At 48.7% G+C, this 26480-nt stretch overlaps 1 protein-coding gene across 1 annotated transcript in view; it reads right to left on the reverse strand.

Annotated features, from left to right (window-relative positions):
• The window catches only part of ZBTB46 (zinc finger and BTB domain containing 46), a 55226-nt gene that overhangs the window by 17098 nt on the left and 11648 nt on the right, over positions 1–26480 (reverse strand). The window contains exons 4-5 of the mRNA XM_054391832.1: positions 18314–19280; positions 2739–3020 (exon numbers count right to left, since the gene is read on the reverse strand). Coding sequence (XP_054247807.1) covers positions 2739–3020; positions 18314–19280 — 1249 coding nt within the window. The remainder of the gene's footprint in view (positions 1–2738; positions 3021–18313; positions 19281–26480) is intronic.

Here is a 26480-nt window from a genome sequence, read left to right on the forward strand (position 1 = left end):
TCAGCAGCTCAAGTGAAGTTAAGACGTTGTCAAACCAGGGAGCTCAGCAGAACAGCACTGCTGGAGCTGGCAGCCAGCAAAGAATAATCCACTTTTACAAACTGGGAAAACATGGAAAGAGGAGGAAAGCTGAGTCTCTTATTTATAAATACATCTCCAAGCACACACTCTGCAGGATCAATAACTAATGGTTCCCAAGGGAACCTTCGTGTTACCCAGGAATAACTGACATTTTTCTACCCAAACCTGCAGGCTCTTGAGGTTTCTGGCCAGTACATGAACAAGGTCAATCCTGATCACACACCATCAATGTCATCAAGTCTCAGGGCCCCTCAGCTGCGGGTTATCTGGCAACTGGAGCACCTCAATAGCAAGATACTTGATTTTTCCCCCCTTCTGATTTTAAATTGAAATGGTTAACTTTAGAAATGCCATACTGATGTCTGACTGCATCAGAGTGCTACAACAGCCCCTGCACATCCCAGACTTCATTTCCCATCAGCTGAACATTAATTTCACACCTCACACCATCATTACAATCCACAATGAATCAGGGAACATGAGGTAAAATGAAAACCTTGAGGTATCTTCTAATGGTCCTTACAACAACTTAAGCCATGAGGAAGAAAAAAAAAAAAATGAAACCCTGTAATGTCTGCAGGAATCTGGGGAGGGATACCCCCTTCAGAAGAGGCTCATCAGCTTAGACATGGATAATACACTCTTAGTTTTCTTTTCTGTCCATCTCCATTACGTTTTTTTCTTCCTCCAGAAAAGAAAAATAAACAAGAACACAGCTCCTTGAGTCAGTAACTTACTGCAGTGCTTCAGGAGAGACAAGCCAGGGGCAGCAGTTCAGATTAAAACCACATTTCATGTTTTTAAACTCAAGTGAAATTGATCACTTAAACTTGTTCAAATTAATGCCTTTCCTTTTCAAGCCAGAGCACTGAAAACTGCTGCTTTTGGGTTTAAAAGGAAGTTTCTTTTTCTCCCCACTGTCTCCTGCCTACTCCCCCCACCTGTTTTTTGCTGTTGTTGGTTTGGTTTGTTTTCTTTCATATGACCCAGGACTTAAAATGACTCAACATCCTCAAATTGTGTTTGAAGAAAGCCCTGAAGAACACCCACAAAGCAAGCACCAAGCTGGACCCTGCTTCCGGAGCACCAGGACCTTCTTACTATGGGGTTTACAGCCTGAAGATCCTCATGAAGCTTGATGGCCCATTGCATGCAGTAACCACCACTTCAAAGCAACTGAGCCTTAGATCAGAACATCTTTTTCAAGTGATTAGAAAGAAATCAATACCTGTGAATCTGAGTGAGATGAAAGAAAAATGCCTCCCTTCACTCCCTGCTTCTGTAAAAATCCTCTTACCAAGACACAGCCACATCTGCTGGGGTGAGAGCTCCAGACCAAGTGAGCAGTTGTCTTTTTCTTTTATGCAACTACCTTTCCCTCCATAAAGAGAAAAATCCTCAGCCTGGAGAAGAGAAGGCTCCAGGGAGACCTTCTGGTGGCATTTCAGTGCTTAACAGCTCCCACCAGAAAGCTGGGGACAGACTTTTGGGCAGGGCCTTTTGGGACAGGCCAAGGGGTGATAGTTTGAACCAAAAGAGAGTGCCATCAGTGATTCCTCCCAAACATCCAAGCTATAGAATGAGGTACAAGAGTTTATTTTTCCTCTCTAAACTTAGATATCTTAAAGGTAATTCTACAGCTCAGACATGATAAAAAGAGCTCCTGAGACTGATGCTAGGTTGTGCAGTTAGTCCCTTTAACATACAAGTTGAGTGACTATTAAAAGTTACCTTTTAGCACTGAGAAAAGTAAAACCAGAAGAAAAGAAGAGAGATGAAGTGAACTTTTCATTCTATTTAATTAGCTTTTGTTTTTTTTTCCCAGCATAGATGAAAACAAACCTTTTCTGCTGGGAGCTAACACACAGCACTCAGAAAGGTATCACTTGCTCTGCTTTATGTCACAAGTTCTATTCCCATCTCCTGAGAGCATTAGCAAAAATCAGTGTTCATTAGCAATTCTTTGTACACAAGGGAAGTTTTTTTACAACTGCAATGAAGAGAACACAAAAGTGAGATGCAAAATAAGCTGCCCACACAGAATGGCACACACCAGCTCTCTGCAGCACATGACCAGCAGAAAAACCAACTTTCACTTCCACATTAAATGTAACAAAACAATCCACAGCTGCTCCTTGCTGAGAGATCTAGAAGTGACCAGCTAGAAGATCAGGCAATCCACCAAGCCACAGGAGTGACAGGCAAGGCTTTAACAGCAGTCAGCTTTGGATGCAAAACCTTTGGAGTCACCTGGCTTAACATAAGGCCCCTGACCACCTTTTTGGTCGCCTCAAGGCCTCCAACCACCTTTTTGGCCACCACAAGGCCTCCAATCACCTTTCGGGTCACCACAAGGCCCCCAAACACTTTTTATTTTGGTTGTAAGTAGCATTTTGCAAACAAGTAGAGGAGGAATTTGAAGACAAAGGCTACATATATACACACACTAAATACTTCTTCTCATGGCTTCAGCAATTAACATGAAAGTTGGATCAATACCAACCACAGGTTTCCAAATATTATGGAAAATGGGATTAAGCAGTACTTAAAGCTGGCTACAAGCACATCAGTGCTAATAAACAAGGCAGTGACCTGGGATTTTCTTCTCATTTAAAGTGTCAGTAAACCACAACAAAAAGATGAGAAGACAAACTTACGAGAGAGAGAATGGGTGCCTTTGGGCAGGTACTCAAACAGCAGGGAACTGTCCTCTCCCAGCATGTCAGCTTTCAGAGACAGCAAACTGTTCTTACTCATGAGAGCTGCGCGCAGGTTGGCGACGGTGGCGGCTTGGAGGGCATCCTCCTTCTCCGGAGTGAGGGGCTGGGAGCTGTAGCTGCCCTCTCCCCCCAGCAGGGCTTCCTCTGCCTGGCTGAAAGGCTCTGGCCGCTCTACTCTGTTGTCAGAGCTGCTGGGCTCTGTGGCTGTCACATCAGCACCTGCAGGAGGAAAGATGCTGTCAGACACACAGAGTCCCCAGGCACAGCGACCAACTAACCAAGAGGCAAGAACTGATCACCACTGATTCTGGCCTGACTGTCACTCCTCACTTGCTGTGACCAGCAGGACAAGGGAGCTGACTCTTGTCTCAAGATCATCAGACCTTGTCCTTGTGGGGGACTTTAACCTACCAGACATCTGCTGGGAACTTAATTCAGCAGAGAGGAGACAGTCCAGAAGGTTCCTAGAGTGCATGGATGACAACTTCCTGATGCAGCTCTTAGGTGCACCTACCAGGGGTAAGGCTCTGCTTGATCTGCTGTTCTCAAATAGAGAAGGGCTGGTGGGAGATGTGATGGTTGGAGGCTGTCTAGGGTGCAGCGACCATGAGATAGTGGAGTTTTCAATATGCAAGGAAATAGGGAGGAGCAGTAACAGAACCCTCACTTTGGACTTTCAGAGGGCAAACTTCAGGTTGTTCAGGCAACTTATTCGGAAAGTTCCCTGGGTAACAGCCCTTAAGAAGAAAGGGGTCCAGGATGGTTGGACCTACTTCAAACAGGAGCTCCTAAAGGAACGGGAACTGGCAGTTCCCACATGCCGTAAGACGAGCCGGCGGGGAAGACGATTGGCCTGGATGAGCAAGCAGCTCCTGAAGGATTTAAGGGAAAAAAAGAGGGTTTATCGCCTTTGGAAAGGGGGGGAGGCAACTAGTGATATGTTTAAGGATGTTGCTAGATCATGTAGAAGAAAAATTAGAGAGGCAAAAGCACAGTTAGAAATTAAACTGGCCGCTTCCGTGAAGGACAACAAAAAGCATTTTTATAAATATATTAATGCTAAAAAGAGGGGCAAGAGGAGCCTCCACTCTTTATTGGACGTGGAGGGTAACATTGTAACTAAGGGTGAGGAGAAGGCTGAGATTCTAAATACCTTCTTTGCCTCCATTTTCAACAGTAAGGCAGGAGGACTTCAGGATAACTGGCCTCCTGAGCTGGTCGATGGGGTCAAGGAGCAGTGTTGTACTCCTGAAATCCATGTGGAATTAGTTCGAGACTTGTTGAGTCACTTGGATATTCACAATTCCATGGGACCTGATGGGATTCATCCTAGGGTGCTGAAAGAGCTGGCAGATGAGCTGGCCAAGCCTCTCTCCATCATTTGCCACCACTCCTGGCTCACTGGAGAGGTCCCAGAAGACTGGAAACTGGCCAATGTGACACCCATCCACAAGAAGGGATGGACAGAAGAACCTGGGAACTACAGGCCTGTCAGCCTGACCTCAGTGCCAGGGAAAATCATGGAGCAGATTGTCTTGGGGGCAATCACTGCGCACCTGAAGGATGGCCAAGGAATCAGGCCCAGCCAACATGGATTTAGGAAGGGCAGGTCCTGCCTCACCAACCTGATCTCCTTCTATGCTCAGGTGACCAGCCTGGTGGACGTGGGAAAGGCTGTGGATGTAGTCTGCCTGGACTTCAGCAAGGCCTTTGACACTGTCCCCCACAGCAAACTCCTGGCCAAGCTGTCAGCCTGTGGCTTGGACAGCAGCACTGTGCGCTGGGTTAGGAACTGGCTGGAGGGCCAGCCCCAGAGAGTGGTGGTGAATGGTGCCACATCCAGCTGGCAGCCTGTCACTAGTGGTGTCCCCCAGGGATCAGTGCTGGGCCCCATCCTGTTCAATATCTTTATTGATGATCTGGATGAGGGGATTGAGTCCATCATCAGTAAATTTGCAGATGACACCAAGCTGGGAGCAGATGTTGATCTGTTAGAAGGTAGAAGGCTCTGCAGAGGGACCTTGAGAGGCTGGACAGATGGGCAGAGTCAAACAGGATGGCATTCAACAAATCCAAGTGCCTGGTGCTTCACTTTGGCCACAACAACCCCATGCAGAGCTACAGGCTGGGGTCAGAGTGGCTGGAGAGCAGCCAGGTGGAAAGGGACCTGGGGGTACTGGTTGACAGCAGCTGAACATGAGCCAGCAGTGTGCCCAGGTGGCCAAGAGAACCAATGGCATCCTGGCCTGCATCAGGAATAGTGTGGCCAGCAGGAGCAGGGAGGTCATTGTACCCCTGTACACAGCACTGGTTAGGCCACACCTTGAGTACTGTGTCCAGTTCTGGGCCCCTCAGTTTAGGAAAGATGTTGAATTGCTGGAGCATGTCCAGAGAAGGGCAACGAGGCTGATGAGGGGCCTTGAGCACAAGCCCTATGAGGAGAGGCTGAGGGAGCTGGGACTGTTTAGCCTGGAGAAGAGGAGGCTCAGGGGTGACCTCATTGCTGTCTACAACTACCTGAAGGGAGGTTGTAGCCAGGAGGGGGTTGGTCTCTTCTCCCAGGCAACCAGCACCAGAACAAGAGGACACAGTCTCAAGCTGCACCAGGGGAGGTTTAGGCTGGAGGTGAGGAGAAAGTTCTTCACAGAGAGAGTGGTTGGCCATTGGAATGTGCTGCCCGGGGAGGTGGTGGAGTCACCATCCCTGGAGGTGTTCAAGAGGGGATTGGACGTGGCACTTGGTGCCATGGTTTAGTGGTCATGAGGTTTAGGGTGACAGGTTGGACTCGATGATCTTTGAGGTCTCTTCCAGCCTTCTTGATTCTATTCTGCTCTGCTGAGACCCTACCTGCAGCACTGCATCCAGTCCTGCGCCCCCAACATAAGGAGGACATGGAACTGTTGGAGTGGGTCCAGAGGAAACCACAAAGATGATCAGAGGGCTGGAGAACCTCCCCTGTGGGGACAGGCTGAGAGAGTTGGGGCTCTTCAGCCTGGAGAAGAAAAGGCTCCAGGGAGACCTTAGAGAAACCTTCCAGTGCCTGAAGTGGCTCCAGGAGAGCTGGGGAGGAACCTCTGACAAGGGCTGGGAGTGACAGGGCAAGGGACAATGCATTGAAGCTTGAGGAGGGCACATTTAGACTGGAGATTAGGAAGAAATTCTTCAGTGAGGGTAGTGAGACACTGGCACAGGCTGCCCAGGGAGGTTGTGGCTGCCCCCTGCCTGGAGGTGTTCAAGGCTAGGCTGGATGAGGCCTTGAGCAACCTGGCTGGTGGGAGGCGTCCCTGGGATTGGAACTGGATGCCAACCCAAACTATTCTATGATGGTTTCCTAAAGTCCACAGGCAAACCTGGCTGTTCAGAGACTTGACAGAAAGCACCACAGAAACCACCCCACAGCTGAGGGTTTGTGTTCTTCCAGCCTGTGCCCATCTGCACCACCAACAGGCTGAACCTTCAGTGCCAGGCATTGTGCAGGCAGAGTGGAGGAGGAGAGATGGGTACAGCCTCCCCACAACCAATAAATCTTTGATTGATGGAAGGATTGATTTGAAGCTGAGATTTCGGGACACTGCTAGTAGTGAAATTACACTCAAAGTGTTTTAAGTTCTGGGGGTTATTCATCATTTTATTCCACTAGTTCAACTTTTCAGTCTTTCATTTCATCCCCATGATGAAGGTTCTGAAAACTGCAGTGCTAAGCAGCCTACACCAGGAGCAGGCTGCTGATTGGAGTAACTCCCTTCAGGGTCACTTATCTGCAAACCACACAGCAATCAGTGGGTCCCAGCACCTAGCACAGGGCAGGTTTTCTGCAGGGGTGACAGTGAACAACAAAGCACAATGACACAGATTAGCCACTTGCCACCAGGTGCCTACAGAGCAGCTGTTTAGAACCTTCATGGATTATTAACAAACACATCAATTAGTGAATGCAAACAAAAAAATGGGAAAGCTGTGAGAAGCTTAATTCCTCCCTGCAAATTGGTTATTTTTTGAGAGGTCTAGTTAAAGATTCTATTACTTGAACTTTGACTCTCTTAGAATCTTAAATAATCAGGGGGCTGGAGCACCTCTGCTACAAAGACAGGCTGAGGGAGCTGGGGTTGTTCAGCCTAAAGAGAAGGCTCTGGGGAGACCTAAGAACAGCCTTCCAGTAGCTGAAGAGGGCTACAAGTAGGCTGCAGAGGGACTGTTTGCAGACTGTTTGTCTAAATGCTAATGAAGTTTGAAAATCAAACATTTGAGCATGAAGGGAAATTCCCAGGATTTAAAACCCAGCAGCTGCATCAGAAGGTGGTGAGGAAGGCAAACTGCAGCCCATTAAAGTGGTAAATGGTACAGACAGCTTTATCAAATCAATGCCTTAGCACTGCTCTGCCTCTGCTCCTCGCTGCCTCCATGGAGAAGCCCCCATGCCTCCTGGGGCCAGAAGGGCTGTTTGACAGCAAACTGGTGCTGCCAGCTCACTGGGCAGGCAGGAGATCACCTTGTGCTCTCTCCAGTCCCATTGCAGAGCCAGTTGCAGATGCTGATTGACAGTTGCCAGAGCTTGCTGCTGCCTGCTGCACATAAACACTAATTGCTAAAGCATACGCAGATTAATTGTAACCACAACAAGGCATTAAACTCTCCTCAACAGCCAAGAGCAGAGACAGGCACTGAAATAGAGGCTTCAGAGCTTCCAGTATTTATAGCTGATGTAACCTAATCAAACACACATTACAGCAAAATAAATATCTCACTTAGTCACATCAGGGCTAAAACGCTCTGGCTACCCCAAAACCCCAAACCCCATCAAGTTCCTCTTCATGGTGCCTCCAAAGCCACTTCTCCCTTTTCTCCTCAACACAGATTCTGGGGAGACTTAGCCAAAGAATTCTCTGACTCCAAGCCCCTGCCACTTCCCAGGCAGCTCAGCTGTTCACTACAGCAGGGAACCCCAGCTTTAGGAAAGGAGCTCCTGGTTTGCAGTGAGTCGAGGCAGAGGGATCATGTGGGGCCACTCCAGAGCCCGTTTCTCACGCTGCCAAGCCAGCCCCTGCCCTGCACAGGCTCCCACCACTGCTGGTAGGAACTCCCAGCCAGGGCAGCCAGCTAAGCAGGGGATTAATGCTGCTGGCAAAACCTGAGCTCTTTAGTCTCTTTAGCAAATCATTATTTTGCAGTTACTCTGTGACACCAGCCTGCTTTCCCAAAGACAGAGGCTTTAGCAAAGCTTTAGGAGTTTGTTGACTTGGATAGATTTTTTTGTTTTTCATAGATTTGGGTTGGAAAAAGACCACTAAGAAGATCCAGTCCAACCATCAACCCAACACCACCAGGACGATTAAACCACATCCCAAAGTGCCATGGGCACACGTTTCTCGCATACCTCCAGTGTTTGAGGCTCAGCAAACTTCTCCCAGGGCATGATGCTTCTGGTCTGTGAGATGAGAAGCCCCTGGGCAGACCTAAGAGCAGTAGCTGCAAGGGCTACAAGAAAGCTGCAGAGGAACTGTGTGCAAAGGCCTGCAGGGACAGGACCAGGGGCAAGGGTTTGAAATGAGAGCAGAGCAGATTGAGATTGGATGTGAGGAACAAGTTGTGCAGCAGGAGGCTGCTGGAACACTGCAACAGGTTGTCCAGGCAGGCAGCTGAGGCCCCATGCCTGGGAGCTGTTCAAGGTGAGACTGGAGAAAGCTCTGAGGAAGCTCTGTTGTGGAGGATGTCCCTGCTGAGTGCAGGGGGGCTGGATTGGGTGACCTTTGGAGGTCCCTTCCAACCCAAAGCATTCTATGATTCTACCTCCTCAGCATCTGTTTCTCTTACACCATTTACTCCTCCTTTGTCTCCTGTTTTTACCTTCCCAGTAACCCCCCAGTGGCATTCCCTGTTGTTCCCCAGACTCCCAATCCTATTCTTGTCTTTCATAATTGGTTCTCTGTTGTTCTGGGTTTTTTTAATAATTTTTCCTTTCTTTCAACTTTCATCCCTGCTCTCTCATGTACATAGTTGAAGATCTTCTAGAAATCGGTAGCTGGAGGACTAAACTCATGGGAAGAGAGAAAGGTGTGAATAAAGGCCAAATGGACTTGCATCTGCTTCTGGAGAATTCAAAGCAGAAACAATGCACTGAAGGCAATGCTCTGCCAGGTCATTATTCCTCAATATTGCTCTTTTGATTAGAGTCTCAGGGTAAGAGGAGATCCAAGGAGCCTGTCATCTTCTCTTCAAAGCCCCTTTCTCTTTGGCAGCAATTCAAAGCAGCAATGCTTCTCCCATGGTCTCCTGCGCCTCCAGGATGAACGAGGTCACACAATAGGCTTCAGCAAGCCATTGCCTACCTAATCAGAATGCCCCAAGTGCCAGCAAGCTGGGGGCACCCAGCCAGCCAACATGCCATGGGCAGCCTAGCACTGACAGCCAAAGCTCTGAAGTCCTCTTTGTCAACCTGGCAAATTTCAGGAAGCTTTCAGGATCCCCTTCCACCTCTTGTCCTGTTTGTTTGTTACTTGAGATGAACTTCAGATGGTAATCAAAGTGTTAAAAATAAACTGGTTTGTTCAAAAAGTTATTTTAAACCCCACATCAGTTCCCCAATCCAAGTCAGTCCAGAACAACTGCAGGACACCATGAGGGTGCTTAAATTAAGTACCACAGGAAAGTAAGGGCTTCTTGAACTCAGCTTTCCTTTCAAGGGCACTGGCTAAACCTTGTCCTGAGCTAAACTCATCTGGAAAAACTTACCTGAAATTAAAGACTTAATTGTCTGAGGTTCTTCTACCTGTGTTGAGTATCCTCACAGATCTGCCTGACAGATCTGGGCTTCCCTGTTCAAGAAAGACAGGGAACTACTGCAGAGAGTCCAGCAGAGGCTCCAAAGCTGCTGAGGGGCCTGGAGCAGGTCTGTGAGGAGCAAAGGCTGAGAGCTCTGGGGCTGAGAGCCTGGAGAAGAGCAGCCCCAGAGGGGATCTGAGCAATGCTCAGCAAGAGCTAAAGGAGCTGTGGGGGGCAAGAGGCTGGGGCCAGACTCTGCTCAGTGGTGCCCAGGGACAGCACAAGGGGCAATGGGCACAAAGTGGAACTCAGGAGGTTCCTTCTAAACAGGAGGAGAAACTTGTGAGGGTGCAGAGCCCTGAAGCAGGCTGCCCAGAGAGGTTGTGGAGTCTCCTTCTCTGGAGAGCTTCCAACCCCCCCCTGGCCACTGTGCTCCTGGGCAAGCTGCTGTGGGAGCCCTGCTGGAGCAGGGGTTGGACTGGATGAGCTCCAGAGGTGGTTCCCAACCCCCCAGCATGCTGGCATTCTGTAACAACAGATTTACTCTAAAGTTTCAGGGATGATGTTTCTTGTGTAAGTTTATGAAAATTTGGTTTGATCTCTTTCTGTTCATTAATTTTTAAACTCACAAGGAAAAAAAAAAACCAAACTGCTTTCATTTCCTGGTATTTTCTTGGGAATACACCAACCAAACAACAACAAAGGAGCAACAAGGCTAGAAGAAAAATGACAATCTTTTACCAGCTGCTAAAAACATCCTTGCTGCTTGTATTTCAGATACCTCCTTCCTCACAGAACTCCTTCCAAACTGTTTCCCCAGTCACTATTTGTTCAGCAAAGCCCAGCACCCTCACACTCTGCAGTGCTCACACAGGGAAGCAATGCCATGAGCTGGGTTGGCTTTGATTAGAGCTGCTTCCCAAAGCTCATGGCACATGTGGATGCAATAAGTGTGCACAGCTTCAAAATAAGCTCCAGTTTCATCACTCAGGAAACTACCAGGCAAGCTTAGATATTTGACCACAATGTATATGATCATTAAAAACTACCACTATGTTAAAGACTGTTAAGATCTCTTAAGTGGATCCTTATGGAACCTTCAGGCTGTGCTTTCCCAACTCTCTTCTTGCCACTTTGCTCTGGTGAGACCTCACCTGCAGTGCTGCATCCAGCTCTGGAGCCTTCAACACAGGAAGGACATGGACCTGATGGAGAGGGTACAGAGGAGGCCAAGATGATGTTCAGGGAGCTGGAGCACCTCTGTTATCAGGACAGGCTGAGGGGGCTGGGGGTGTTCAGCCTGGAGAAGAGAAGGCTCCAGGCACACCTCAGAGCAGCCTGACAGTAGCTGAAGGGCTACAAGAAGGCTGCAGAGGGACTGTGTGCAAAGGCCTGCAGGGACAGGAGCAGGGGCAGTGGTTTGAAATGAGAGCAGAGCAGATTGAGATTGGATGTGAGGAACAAGTTGTGCAGCAGGAGGCTGCTGGAACACTGCAACAGGTTGCTCAGGGAGGGAGCTGAGGCCCCATGCCTCCCTGGGTAACCTGTTCAGTGTTCCACCACTGTCACGGTCAAGAGCTTCTTCCTAATATCCAATCTAAATCTGCTCTGCTCTCACTTCATTCATCCTGTCACTCCAGGACTTTAGAAACAGTCCCTCTGCAGCATTCTTCTAGCCCCCTTCAGGTACCTTTTGAATGCAAAAGCAGCACCTCGAGTAGGAAAGGGGAAGCTTTGAACGGTGATGACTGCAAAGTAGGATTAGAATTTAACATTCAAAAACCTCTCTTGATTTCTCACTTGGAACTTCAGTAAAGAAATAAAAAAGTATAAACTCCCATTTTTGAGAGGTTGGGATCTTTGTAAAAAGGAGTCTGGTGTAAGCTTGGCACAAGGAACAAATAAATCATGAGAAGGACACCCAAGAGAGGGGAAGTGCCTCTGATCTGAGAGTTAAGGCAGATATCAGAAGCAGGGCTGTTACCATAGGCAGGAGGAAGAAGAGGAGGAGGGCTCTGGAGCCTGGGGAAAATGGAATGCAGGGTGGGGAAAGGAAACAGACACCAAGCTTTGAGCTAAAGCTGGTTTAGGGTGGAACCATTTTAAAGCCAGGGTGTAGCCAGGGAAGAAGTGTCTGGGCTCAAAGCAATGATTTTCGTTTCCAAACTTGAAAATAACCTGACCTAACCCTTTGAACAAGCACTCCAAGGAAAGTTATTCCTCCAAAGACTCCTTCCTAATAATTGTGTTAGCTTGTAACTGTGGTGATAGGGAGAACTGGAATTACTCCATCAGCACTCTGCAGTCTTCCTGCAGAATTAGGCCCAGAGACACAGAGGCCAGCAGGGTTTGGGGTTGGTTTCATTTGGTTTTGCTTTTTGCTGCAACTTGCAGTGACCTCCATCCACACAGTGAGCTGAGCACTTGGTGCACATGAAGAGAGTTAAGTCCCAAAGAGGGTCTACAGAAACCTGGGCAGCTCTAAGCCAGAGGAATGCAGAACACAGGCTAAGCTGATTTTGGAGCTAAGAAAGAATTCTGGGGGTGGCATTAGAGCACAAATCTGTAACCCCTCCAGGGCTGGCTGTGAAAGGAGGCCTGGCATCACCAACTATCACTGCTTAAGGCATCAGAATATCTCCCCAATAAAACCAGCATTAAAACTCCATTGGTCACAGCATCGAGCAGCCTCCACCAGAGATTCCAAAGCCCCATTCTGAGCTCATTCACACTGTGTGGTCTTTATTTCCCCATAAACAGAACCTTCAGTGCTACCTGCACATCACCTTTTAATTCCTTCTCTTTTAAACACCAGCTCTCCAGGCCAGGTAAATGGATTATTTCCAAAGCATCACTTAAAGCCTGAAGGTGCTGAAGTATCACATAGTTCTTTAAAACACCTGCAGCTTGAATACAAACACCACTCATCGACTTTCCTCATTATGGAAGATCAATATTCCACTCCTTGAATTGATATGTTCACCGAAAATCACCACAGAAGAAAGGGAGATTGCACTGGGTTCTACCAAAATAATTAAAATATCAAGGGAAGCTTTGAAGATTTGCACTGAAAAGGTGAAAGAGTTACTTGAAGCCCAGCAGCTTGCTGAGAACATTTTTTTCTGCATGGGTAAAAATCCCAGAATCCCAGAATGTTAGAGGTTGGAAGAGACCTCTAAAGATCATCCAGTCCAAGCCCCCTGCCAGAGCAGGATCACCCAGAGTAGGTCACACAGGAACACATCCAGGTGGGTTGGGAATGTCTCCAGAAAAGGAGACTCCACAACCTCTCTGGGCAGCCTGCTCCAGGGCTCTGTCACCCTCACAGGGACAAAGTTTTCCCTTTGGTTCCCATGGCACCTCCTCTGCTCCAGCTTGCCCCCAGTGCCCCTTGTGCTGTCCTTGGACATCCCTGAGCAGAGCCTGGCTCCAGCCTCCCCACACTGCCCTGCACATCTTTATCACCAGCAATGAGGGCAGCCCTCAGGCTCCTCTGCTCCAGGCTGAAGACCCAGCTCCCTCAGCCTTTCAGTGGCCTCTTCTCCAAGCTAAAGAGACTCAGCTCCCTCAGCCTGTCCTCAGAAGGGAGATCATCATCCTCTACAACAGTATCCACAGCCACCTACCTTCACCCAGGTCCAGAGACCTCATCTACACAAAATTACAGTTCACCTACACCCAGCTCTTCCTTGCCTCCCTCTGAAGCCTTCTCACATGTCAGCTCCCTGGATAATCCAACTGTTCAGCCTCTCTGCTCGCCAACAACTCCTGTCATCATCATTTGCTCTCTAGAAACCCACACAGAAAAAGGGATGGGAAGAGGCTCCTGACAGCAGCTGCCTGCAGAACCAGCAGCACAACTGCCTGCAGCAGGCACAGAAATCATCATGTCACTGGAAAATGCTGAGCTGAACCTCACCATGAAGGAGGAAATTTCTGCATGGCTGAAGATGCTGATGGGAAAATATTAAAAGGAACTTGGAACTCTGCAAAGTCAGAAGGTCCTGTCCACCCCTCTCATGAAGGTCACCACTCAGGGTGTATTTAAATCCTGAAGCTCTTCTTCCAGAACACAACAATTTCACTGCATGTAACCAAACTACAGCAGGAAGTTCCCAAACTGTCACAGCTTTGGAAGTGACTGGTTTGGAAACAATCACTTTCATTTCACAGGCAACTGGCACAGAAAAACTCACTCACAGCTTCAGGGTGCCAAGGCTCCCAAGACATGTGGGAGTATTTCCTTAGAAATAAATGCCTGAATCACAGCTACTCTGCTTGAACCAACACAGCAATAAACCCATCAATAAATTCTTCACAAGACACCCTCCAACTGACAGAGGTTTCCATTGTATGAAGAGGCAAAAGCATCAACATTCTGCAGCTTTTCCAGTGGAGGTAACTGTCCTCTTTGGCCAGAACCAATTAAACAACACCCAGCATGCAGCCCAGGCATTTGGGATGTGTAACCCTGTAAAATCTGTCTCCAGAGATGTTAAAGGAACAGCAACTTCATCAAGTTCAACATGGCCAATGCAATGCCCCACACCTGGGTTGGGGCAACCCCAAGCACAAATATAGACTGGGTGGGCAGTAGCTTCATAGCAGGCTTGAGGAGAAGGCCTTGGGGGTGTCATTTGGTGACAAACACCCAGGAGCCACCAGTGGTCCCTGGCAGCCCAGCAGGCAGCTGTGTGCTGAGCTGCATCCAGAGCAGGGAAAGCAGCAGTACAGGGAGAGGATTCTGCCCCTCTGCTCTGCTCAGACCCCACCTGCAGCACTGCCTCCAGCTCTGGGGCCCCCAGCACAAGGACATGGAAGGGGGTCCAGAGGAGGGTACAAAGATGATCAGAGGGCTGAAGAACCTCCCCTATGAGGACAGGCTGGGAGAATTGGGGCTGTTCAACCTGCAGAAGAGAAGGCTCCAGGAAGACCTTAGAGAAACTTTCTAGTACCTGAAGGGGCTATAGGAGACCTGGGGAGGGAGCTTTTACAAGGGCAGTTGTAATAGGATGAGGGGGAATGGATTGAAGCTTGAGAAGGGCAGATTTAGACTGGAGATGAGGAAGAAATTCTTGAGTGTGAGGGTGGGGAAACACTGGCAGAGGTTGCCCAGGGAGGCTGTGGCTGCCCCCTGCCTGGAGGTGTTTAAGGCCAGGCTGGGTGAGGCCTTGAGCAACCTGGGCTGGTGAGAGGTACCCATGGCAGGGGGTTAGAACTGACTGATCTTTAAGGTCCCTTCAACCCAAACCATTCTATGAATGTATGAATGAAAGTGAAGATGCTCAAGGCAGAAGACTTCTGAGTTTTAGCTCTAAAAAGTCAGACTGACTTCTAACAAACCCCAGTTAATTTTCTTTTAGGAAACCCATGAAAGTCAAGAATAAAGGGTTAAAAATAAAAGGTAGAGCTGTTATTTGGGCACGCCTGTGAAGGGAATTCTTCTTGGCTTGTTTAAGAACAGTTGTTCTTTCTAAAGTCCATCTTCAGTTCACTTTGGAGAGCTGCTGCTTCGAGCTACACCATGACTCAGTGACGCCAGCACAGCTATCAATGTTTCATACCCAGACTGACATCCTCAACAACCCAAACAGGATGAGGAAGATAAAACCCAACGTGTTTTATGCTAAACAGAGAACCCAGATTAGGAAATTGAAAGTAGCATGAAAGGATGGTGCTCACCAAGCTCTGTGCTTGACTGACAGAACCCTGGAGAAACCAGGAGCTTAAGCACGTTCTCAGTCTGGCACCCTGACGTGGTGGGGGTGCCTTTCTTCCCAGGAGGGGGAAGAGATTCTCTTCATGGCAGAGGCAAAAAAAAAATCTCTTGCTTCAGTGGCTGTTTCCATGACCACAGAATTGTTTTGGTTGGAAGAGACCTTTAAGATCAAGTCCAACCCTTAAGCCAGCACTGTCAGGGCACCACCAAACCATGGCCCTCAGCACCACATCTCCAGGGCTTTGAATCCCTTTCAGGGATAGGGAACTCAACCCCTGCCCTGGGCAGCCTGGGCTAGCCTTTGACAACCCTCAAGGGGAAGAAATTGTTCCTCATGGCCAACCTAAACCTCCTCTGGTGCAACTTGAGGCCATTTCCTCTTGTCCTCTCTTTTGTTCCTTGGGAGAAGAGACCAATCCCCACCTGGCTCCAGCCTCCTTTCAGGGAGCTGTAGAGAGCCAGAAGGTCTCTCTGTTAGTCCTCCAGTACAGAGGCATTTGAAAAGGGTGCCCAAACCACCCCTGCTGAGGGCTTTCAGACTGAATCAGCAGCATCTTAAAATAACCTGAATAGAGCAGAAAAGTGAACGGGCCTCAGAGAACAAAGAGTTCTAGGTAAGTTTTGTCCTCTGAGCCACTTCTGAAGGAAGAGTCAACACCCATTTCCTCAGCCAAGGAGCACCTTTCATCTCAGCCACCAACAACACAGCACAGGCAGGGACACTTACTAAATAACTGAAGTGGGGGAAAAAAAAAAAAAGAGCCCTACACTCTGATGTCTGTTTTAAAGAATGAAGCCTGATGTTGCTAAATCAAAGACAACTTCAAGCTGAAATACATCCTGAATGTTCCTCACACACTGCAGACTCTCGCCTTTGCCTGTGTTCACACAAGAGAACCATTTTTCCTTTGTGGATCGGAGCTCAGCCTGCTGCTTCTGAGAAGACTGACACTGGAGATTAGGAAGGAATTCCTGACAGTGAGGGTGGGCAGACACTGGCACAGGTTGCCCAGGAGGGCTGTGGATGCCCCCTCCCTGGAGGTGTTCAGTGCCAGGCTGGATGAGGCCTTGAGCAGCCTGGGCTGGTGGGAGGTGTCCCTGCCCATAACAGATTGTTGGAACTGGATGATCTTGAAGGTCCCTTCCAACCCAACCCATTCTGCGAGTCTAGGAATGAACCTGGGGCGCCAACAATGAACCTCAGCAGAACCCCAAGCCTGGCAGCCTGGAGATGGAGCAGTTCACAAGAGAGCTGCTTCTCCATGCTGGAGATGGGAAACAGCAATGGGAGCTGCATTCCTGTGTCACTCCAACACATGTGCTGCACTTCACACTATCCAAACCCACTCCCCCACCTCACAGCAGCTCAAGTGACAGAGTTCTTTTGATGGGATGCCATGAAGTGGAGGCTATTTGGGCATGAGCAGCACACCAGGCAATCCATGCTGCATCCTGGCTCAAAACAACCCTGACACGCATCCATCATAACAGAGGGCTCGTCATAAATCACTGTTATCTCACCTGATCTCGCATTTTGCTTCTAACTGCCATGGTTGAGATGTTATCATCAGCCAATCAGAATAACTAGAGGCAAGTTTGCTGCAGCAGATAAGTGTAAACCAGCAGAAATCTAAAGACACTAACAGAGAGCTTCCCCTTCAGGGAAAACCACATTTAAACTTCAGTGTGTAAGCAACTTCAACATCCTTTTTTCAGCCCACAAAGACTCTTCAGACTTTCAGTGCTATTTATATTGCTCTTTTCATCTGCGTTTGGCAGCATAAGGGTTTATAATGTCACACACCCTTCCCCTGGCTGACTTGGGTTCTGGTGTGTCGTGAAACAAGGTAAACTCACAGCACAAAGCTTTTCAAGTCAGCTTGAGGAAATTTAGTGCCACACTCCCTTCAAGTCCTTAGGAAAAACACCCAACCTTCCATCTCAGTTCACTCCTGGATCTATTAATTGCCAGTGATTAATGAATCAAGTAAGCCAGTTATCTCCAGACAGAAAAGTAACTACTGAAGATTCAAAAAGAAGACAAGAAAACAAATCTTTTTTCTCCCTGGTGATACACTTCAGAAGCAGCCACTCATCTTGAGTTACAAGTAGTCACACATCAAAACACATTTTAAGCCCTAGTAGCACCTCAAAAAAATCCATTATTCTCCACAGTTCCCAAACACTTATCTTGCCATTGCCAGCAACAAGCTCTGGAGCTTCTCTTGCACATGAGAAAGCGACACCTGAATATCAGGAAATACTGAAGATGGTATCACTGAGACTAAATTACACCTGTGTGTGGTGTAATTACATCATCAATCTACTGGGCAAGGGAAATTCTTCAACCTTGACATCAGTTTGTGCACCTGCTAAAATAAATTCCAACCTTTTCTCTCATTAAGCTCAACCATTCTAATGGTGTTTTCTAGGGGGGGATTTAGGTTAAAAAGAAAGGCACCAGCTTCTCTCACAGGAGAAGCAGCCTGCAGTGCTGTGACACTGAGGTTCTCAACAGGGATGGTGTATGCCGAATAAACGTTGAGTTTATTTGGGATAACTGAACAGGGAGCAGATCTTATCACAGATACATGCTGACAGCCCTGAGCCACCTCCACAGCCTGAGCAATCCCAGTCTTGAGGATCCCAGTAGGTCCAGGGACAGCAGTGCACAGTGGTAGATGCCCCTCCACGCAGGGCACCATTGCAGGTCAGGCTCTTTGGGGCTCTGAACAACGTGTTCTAGTTCCAGTGTCCCTGATGACTGCAGGGGGTTGGACTGGACGACCTTGAAAGGTCCCTTCCCACCCAAAGCAGTCTGGGATTCCATACGTAAGACAAATTCAACTGAAGCCCACAGTGCTTGGTGCTTTTGGCTTGCTGGCAACACAGGCTTCTGCATTTTTCAGCTCCTAGCCAGCTGAAGCATTTCAGAGCCTGGTAAGATCACACCATCAATAGATCTAATGAACTTAACTCAACTTTTCATTAACTTCAGCCAAGAAAATGGGGGAAAAAACCCACAACAACTTACTTGGGTCTCTGCTGTATGGCCACCCTGAGGCAGGTAAAAAAGATGGCACTGGAGAACTGGCCCTGCTGTCATCCTCCACTTGCTGTGTGATGTGCCTCACAGTCTCTTTGTTTTTCCTGTTCTTCCTGCGCCCAGTGGGCTGCCAGCCATCCCCAACTCCTTGTTCTGAGAAACCAGTCTGTATTGCACTATCCTTGGCACAATGTAGCTCCCCCCCTCCATAATGGGAGGGGGAAACCTGTTCCTCTTTGATCCGTAGAGACCCGTAGCCCACGTCACTGGACCAAAGGGACTGGGACGAAACGTCTTCGTGGCTGTCTGCTTTTGGCTCTGGATCCTCTTTGCCATAACTGCTCCCTCCTTCATGGCAGCTGGCAATGGCTGAGTCGCCAGAGGAGTTTGCTGGGCTGGTTCTCCGAGCCAGCCAGGGAGATATGCTCCTGCCAGCCACCACCGCCGAGATCAAAGCGTCCGTGCTGCTGCTGGAAGGGGCTCCCAGCTCGAAGTCGCCCAGGTCATCCGAGGCGTCCGACTTGATGCTGATGTCCAGAGCTGCCTTGATGAAGTTGTGGCAGGCCTGGACGATGTCTGTCATCTGCAGGTAGCTGGCAGCAGACATCACCTCGATGACGTTCCTGCTGGTCAGCGCCAGGTGCGCCGAGTACATGAAGTCAATGATGGCTTTGAAGCCCTGCGCCGTGACGATGTCCAGGTGGGTGACGGTGGCCTGCTCAGAGGTTTTCTGCACCTGGCAGTAGAGAGTCTTGAAGTAGCGACTGCTGCCCAGGAGGACGTTCTTGTGGGCTTTGAAGATCTTGCCCTCGACGATGATGCAGACGTCGCAGAGGATGCCGTGCTGCCGCTGCTCGTTCAGCTCGCGCAGCAGCTGCCGGTAGTGGGAAGCTATCTCCATCTCTTCCTTCCGGTTGTTCATGGGGAAGCCTTTGTGTTTCCTCTTCCACAGATCCTGCGTGGGGAAGCAAATGACAGCATTACAGAGCTCACAGGAGCACTGGGGGAAGCTCCACTCCTGCCAGGCTGAGTGGGCAGTTAAGTTACCAGAGGAAGGCAATGTGCCCTCGTGGCCAAGAGGGACAGTGGCATCCTGGGGTGCACCAAAAATAGTGCCAGCAGGTCAAGGGAGGGTCCCCTCCCCTTCTACTCTGCCCAGGTGAGACTACACCTGGAATACTGTGTCCAGTTTTGGGCTCCTTGATTTACCAGAGACAGGGATCTGCTGGAGAGAGTCCAACAGAGAGCTGTGAGGATGATGAAGGGACTTGAACATCTCTGCTAAGAGAGGCTGAGAGCCCTGGGGCTGTTTAGTCTGGAGAGGAGAAGGCTAAGAGGGGATCTGATCAATGTCTATAAATACCTGAGGTGTGGGTGTCAGGATGAAGGTGCCAGGCTCTTTGGTGGTGCCCAGTGGTAGGATAAGGAACAATAGATAGAAACTAGAATTCAGGAGGTTCCACCTCAACATGAGGAGAAACTTCTTTGGTGTGAGGGTTCTGGAGCCCTGGAGCAGGCTGCTCAGAGAGGTGATGGGAGTCTCTTGCCATTCCCACCTAGCTTACTCCACTGATTTGGAACTTACTGTCAAGATTTATCTCCCATGTAACTGTGGTTTAATGGTCCAAATGATGAAGGGCACCAAGCTGCCACACAACCTGAAGGATATCTTACTCCCTTCCCACAGTAAAATGGAGCTGTGGGTCCCCATGCTGGGTTAATGCCTGGACTTGATGACCTTCAAGGTCTTCTCCAACCTAAATGATTCTGTATGTCAACATACAACTGTAACATTGCTCTCTGCTGATGAGACCAAATTCCAAGGGTGATTATGGGCAGGCTCACACATCAGAATCCTGGATTGAGGCTACTGGTGGCTGCTGCTAAAACCAAACATCACTTTATTTCTGAGGTCCCCTGGTCTTGAAGTCTACATGGTTAAGCCCAAGCACTCTCAGGAAGGAGGCTGATGTGAGCTTGAAGCAATTTCCTCACATACAGGCAGTGCAAACAAATTCAGTCCCATCTGTTCAAGTCTGCTCACAGCAGTGGGCAGCCCTAGGACAGCCATGAGTAAGGAACGAGACATGCAAGTGGGTTTCTCTTCTCCTAGTCCATGCTATTATTATCATCCACAGGAGCAAAACAGCTAAGGTTCAGCCAACACCACTGGCTAGGAAACAACATAGGGGACACACAGGGATCTTTCTCCTACAAAGCCACTTATCAGTCAAAAGTTCAAGTTATGCAAGACTGATTCCATGAGCTTCTGCTGGGCTGTCTCTTCAGCAGTGTCAGAAATGCTGATTTGTGAGACCAGCTGGTTCCTGATCATTGAGAAGCATTTGCTTCCCTCCAGAGAGGAAGTACCACCTTCCTGGGACACCAGCAGGCTGAGCTGAGGTTCTTCTAGCTCAGATCCACGTGGCTTTTCTACAGAGCAAAGCACACAAGGCAGCCAATCTTTTTTTGGGTGTTTGAAGTGGAAGAGGTCAGTAACAGTGCTGCTCTGCACTGCCTGAACAATGCTACCACTGAAACCTGCACAAGACCTCCAATCAAACTCACACAGAAGGAATCTTCATCTCAAAAAAATGAACTAAAAGTCATATCAAGAATCAGTCAGAAAGAAAAAAATGAAAATTAAATTTTCCCAATGTTTGGCCTGAAAAGGTTGTGAAGGAAGCAGCCAGCACAGCAGCTCTCCAACCCAGGCTCTGAAGGTGGCTGCCACCACTTCCCAACATCCTCATCTCAGAGAGCCACCTCCTAAGGCAGAATGACAGTTCAGTTTTGTCTTCACTCCAGAAACCACTGCTGCATCTACTTTTAGGAGCTGAAGAGTCAGCATGGTCCCCTCAGGAAATATGGATTGCCACACAGCATCAACTGAGTCGTCCATCACCAATCCTGTCTTCAACAGCTGCCACATCCACAGCATTCAGGGGAAGATGCAGGAAGATCTCACAGCAAACAACATGAAGCCAGCAGAAGGTTTCATATGTGGCACTTCCTTTTGCTGTTCCTACATTGTGAGGGTGCTGGAGCCCTGGAGCAGGCTGCCCAGAGAGGTTGTGGAGTCTCCTTCTCTGGAGACATTCAAAACCCACCTGGATGTGTTCCTGTGTGACCTGCTCTAGGTGATTCTGCTCTGGATCTTTCCAGGTCCCTTCCAGCCCCTAAAATTCTGTGATTCTATGATCAAAAATCCACATTTCTGGGGGGAGAAACCCCAAACAAATCCAATCCAAGAATATTTCCTGCAAAGATAATTTTCTCAAACCAGCACACCCAGATAAGGACCAAGAGCATCTGTCAAGGTCTTCACCTGCTTTGGGGAATTCATCCCACAGAGGCTTTTTCTCCTCAATATTTTTCACTGACTCCCTGAGAATTGATTTCTTTACTACTTCAAGAATTTATTCAGCATAGTTAGGTGGCTTGGATCCCCCCCTCACTGTTAGAACAATCTGGTTTAGATTCACCTTGTCCTTTGTTTGAGATGTTTAGGGCAGGAACCCCAACCACCTCTGGTTTAGACTGGACCAGTCTGAGGTTCTGACTAATCTGCTGCTTCTCAAGGGTGAAGCACTTGGGAGCCTCTTTAGGGAACAGCTTTTCTCTGACTTGATTTCCTATCAAGGGATTTTTACTGAATGCAAACAGACAAAAATATCTCTGCGAGATTCCTCCCTGGCCTCCCTCCCACCCACCAAGCTCCTGACAGAAGATACCCTCCAGGCAAGCCTTGGATGAAGAGAAGCTTATCCTCACACTGAGATTCTGCAGTCCTTGTGTCTTATTTGCCCACATCTGCAAGGACACTGGGGACAAGAGCAGAGGATGGATAGGAACATTTTGGACAAGAAGGCAGAAAATCCCTGAGAGTCTGGAATAGCATCAATGTAAGAAAACAAGTGAAAAATAATGGAATCATAGACATGGCCTGGGGGGGAAGGGACCTTCCAAGGTCATCTTCTTCAACCCCCCTGCAGTCAGCAGGGACATCTGCAACCAGAGCAGGCTGCTCACAGTCCCAAACCACCTGACCTGCAATGGTTCCATCTCCCACCTGTCTGAGTAACCTGGGCCAGGCTCTTCACCAGCATCAAACATTTCTCCCTTCTCTCCAGGTTGAACCTCCCTCTGAGTTCAAACCATCCTCCCTTGTCCTGTCTCAACAGGCCCTGCTCCAAAGTCTGTCCCCAGTTTTCTGCTCACCCTTTGAGCACTGCAAGGCCACCAGAAGGTCTCCCTCCTCTCTCAGCCTGGCTTCACAGCAGAGGGCTTCCACTCTCCCATTATTGCTGTGGCCTCATCCATCCCCACTCCAACAGGTCCCTGTCTGTGCTGAGGACTCCAGAGCTGGATGCAAGACACCAGGTGAAGACACAGCATGGAACAGAGCAGCAATGACAATAGAGTCCTCAATGAGAAGACAACTTGTCCTTGTTTCAAGACGCTGGAACATAAAGAAAATGGAGGTAAAAGGGGAGGATGCCCATAAAGAAGCAGCAGCCCTTGCTCTGATGGTGGGACACAAGGCAGCACTCACAAGCATTGCTGTGGGTACTGCAGTGCTCAGTCTAACCCATGGAACATAACAGGCTCCAGGCAGCCTAAGAGCAGCCTGCCGGTACCTGCAGGGAGCTACAAGAAGGCTGCAGAGGGACTGTGTGCAAAGGCCTGCAGGGACAGGAGCAGGGGCAAGGGTTTGAAATGAGAGCAGAGCAGATTGAGATTGGATGTGAGGAACAAGTTGTGCAGCAGGAGGCTGCTGGAACACTGCAACAGGTTGCCCAGGGAGGGAGTTGAGGCCCCATGCCTGGAGCTGTTCAAGGTGAGACTGAAGAAGGCTGTGAGCAAGCTGCTGTGGTGGAGGATGTCCCTGCTGAGTGCAGGGGGTTGGACTGGGTGACCTTTGGAGGTCCCTTCCAACCCGAACTATTCCAGAATTCTATGTCCTGATCTTCCTTTCTCTAGAGGCCCCCTACCTCACACCCAGGGCTCCACATTCAACATTTGTCACAGCATTGTACCTCTGCAACAAGAGCCCTTTGGGGGAGAAAATGAAAGATGCCTCAAATTCAGAGGAATTAATTAGTTCTGTCTCCCCATGTCAAAGCAGAACAGCCATTTAAGGTCAAGGACCACCAGGGAATTCAGCCAAGCTAAATTCCAGGCAATTTGCTAGTAGTTAACAATTCAGGAATCTTTAAAACCCTGTGGCCCTGGTGTTCCAATTCTTTCCTGCTAGTTTGGGGCCTGATGTTTGGGTTATTTTCCCCCTCTGCCTAGCAATGATCTTCATCTCCACTTCCAGATTCATAGAATGGTTTGGGTTGGAAGAGACCTTAAAGAACCACAGAATGGTAGGGGGGTTGGAAGGGACCTCTGGTGATCATCAAGTCCAACTGCTAAGGCAGGTTCACCTAGAGAAGGTCACACAGGAACACAACCAGGCAGAGTTTGAGAAGCTGTAGAAGTATTTCTTCAGAAAAGCAGCACCCTTCAAACTGCCATGAGAGTGATGGGAAAGATGGAATAAACTCTGGAGATTCTCTTAGAAACAGACCTTGAAGATCAATGATCTTCTTTTTGTTGTTGTTTTACCTTGGGTCTTTTTTGAAGGCTGAAAAACTTCAAAGTTGAGCACCCTACTAAAATCCTTCTGATGACAGCACATGGCCACAAGACAGCTTTCCACAAAGCCAATGGACCTGAAAGCTCATCTGAGGGTTTTCCACAGAATACATCACAGCAGAACAGCCTTTCTTCAGAAGTCATTCACAGGCAGGGCAGTCACTCAACTCTATTGCTCTTCCAAAACCAACTCCCAGAAACCTGCCCCTGAACAAACAACACTGGCATGGAACAGCAGAAAGACCAAACCATGAGGGGATTACTAAATGCAAACTTGTGTCAGGATACAGCCCAGCTTTTATATTCTTCATGCTATCAAACCCTGGCTTTAAAGCAAACATTTCTACTTTATATAATCTTTAACCCTAGGTAGAATAAATCTGCTTCTGCAAATACAGCATCTCTGAGGAGTGTTGATTTTGTGCTATCAGAACAGTTATTTGAACATGAAAATATCACCTGAATGAGGCATCAGGCTCATTCAGGCTGGAAAAGATCTTTAAAGTCATAGAATCCAACTCTTAAGCCAGCACTGCCAGGGCACCACCAAACTATGGCCCTCAGCACCACATCTTCACAGCTTTGAAACCCCTCCAGGCATGGGGACTCCATCACTGCCCTGGGCAGCCTAGGCCAGGCCTGGACAACCCTCAAGGCGAAGAAATTGCTCCTCATGGCCAACCTAAACCTCCCCTGGGGCAACTTCAGGCTGTTTCCTCTTGTCCTCTCTCTTGTTCCTTGGGAGAAGAGACCAACCCCACCTGGTTCCGACCTCCTTTCATGGAGCTGTACAGAGCCAGAAGGTCTCCCCTCAGCTGCCTCTTCTGCTCCTCCCCATCCCTGTTCTCCAGACCCTTCCCCAGCTTCCCAGCCCTTCTCTAGACCTCCTCCAGTCTCCCAATGTCCTTCTTGGAGTGAAGGACCCAAAACTGAACATAGGATTTGAGATGTGGCATCACCAGTGCCCAGGCAGGGACACAAACCTTGCCCTGCTCCTGCTGGCCACAGCATTGCTGCTGGTGACCTTCTTGGCCACCTGGGCACCCCCTGGCTCACATGATGCCATGAACAGGATTTTCACCTAGTGCTGGAAAGGTTTTAAGGAGGAAGCAGTAACCCTCACAAAGCCAAGCTCTCAGCACACATCCCCAGGAGAGGCCTCCTGAGCAAAATTTTCACACCAGTCACATCATGGGGTACAAAGTTGCTGCCTCTCAAACTCTACCATGCTCAATTTTGACAAAAAGCCACCAACAAGAAATGGAGCACACACAGGAAAGCCTCTACAGCCCAGCCCCTGGGGAAACAGTGGGGACAAAAACTCCACAGTGATGGAAAACAGGAAAGGAAAAGGACTGGAGGGGTTTGCGGGGGAGGGGAATTGGTGGTGGTAGGGTTTTTTGTTTACTTTTTTGGCTCTCTCAGAATACAAGCAAAGCAAAAATTTAAATGGCATGACATGAAGTCTGGTAGAATTTTCTTCTCTTCAGCCTAAAGGACACAAGTTAGAGAGTACCAAAATGTTCACTCAGTGCACTCCTCCACCAGGCACTCTGTGCTCCCTAGAGAAAACTTGCCAACTGGAATTTAACCAAAAATGTGTTGTTTCCTCCTCCCCTCCTCTCCCTTCAGAGAAAAGTAAAAACAGATTAAGGAAGAAGTCAAAATTCACTCCAATGGTTCATTGTACAGAAACCCAACAAACACACCCCACTTCTCTGCTTCCCCTGTGTCCTGGCCCTGTCTCCACTCCCAAGACATTCCAACATTTTTTAAATTCCTCTGCAAAGTTGCTCTGAAAGGTGAGGTTGGGCTTGAAATGCCTCCTTGCACAAGACTGAGGGTGTACAAGCTTCACTTTATCCAACTAAAGACAGGAGAAACAAAAAGGATTCCTCTCACCCCTGTGCTGAAAAGAAGGGAACAAACATCCCCAAGTGTAACCTGAGTTGCTGAGGAGGGTACCCAGACTTCCCCAAAATGAGAGCAAAGGCAAAAGACTCAGGATCTTCATGGATGTGAAGCCCCTGCTCATGAGCTTTACAAGCACAAATCTCCTGAAGAGTGTCCAAGGAAGAAATTCATACCACAGAATCCTAGAATGGTTTGGCTTGGAAGGGACCTCCAAAGGTCATCTGTCCACCCCCCTGCACTCAGCAGGGACATCTCCACCACAGCAGCTTGCTCACAGCCTTCTCCAGCCTCTCCTTGAACAGCTCCAGGCATGGGGCCTCAACCACCTCCCTGGGCAACCTGTGGCAGTGTTCCAGCAGCCTCCTGCTGCAGAACTTGTTCCTCACATCCAGTCTCAATCTGCTCTGCTCTCATTTCAAACCAGGTTGAAAATCCCTCTTCTCTAATTTCAAACAGGTTCCCCAGGGATGTGGTTGATGGTTCTGGAGACATTCAAGACCTGTGTATCACCATTCACAGAATGGTTTGGCTTAGAAGGCACCTTAAAGATCAGCTTGTTCAACCCCACTGCCCTGGGCAGGGATACCAGGACAGACTT

The sequence above is a fragment of the Indicator indicator genome, chromosome 24 (genome assembly GCF_027791375.1).
Source record: "Indicator indicator isolate 239-I01 chromosome 24, UM_Iind_1.1, whole genome shotgun sequence".
Lineage (NCBI taxonomy): Eukaryota > Metazoa > Chordata > Aves > Piciformes > Indicatoridae > Indicator > Indicator indicator.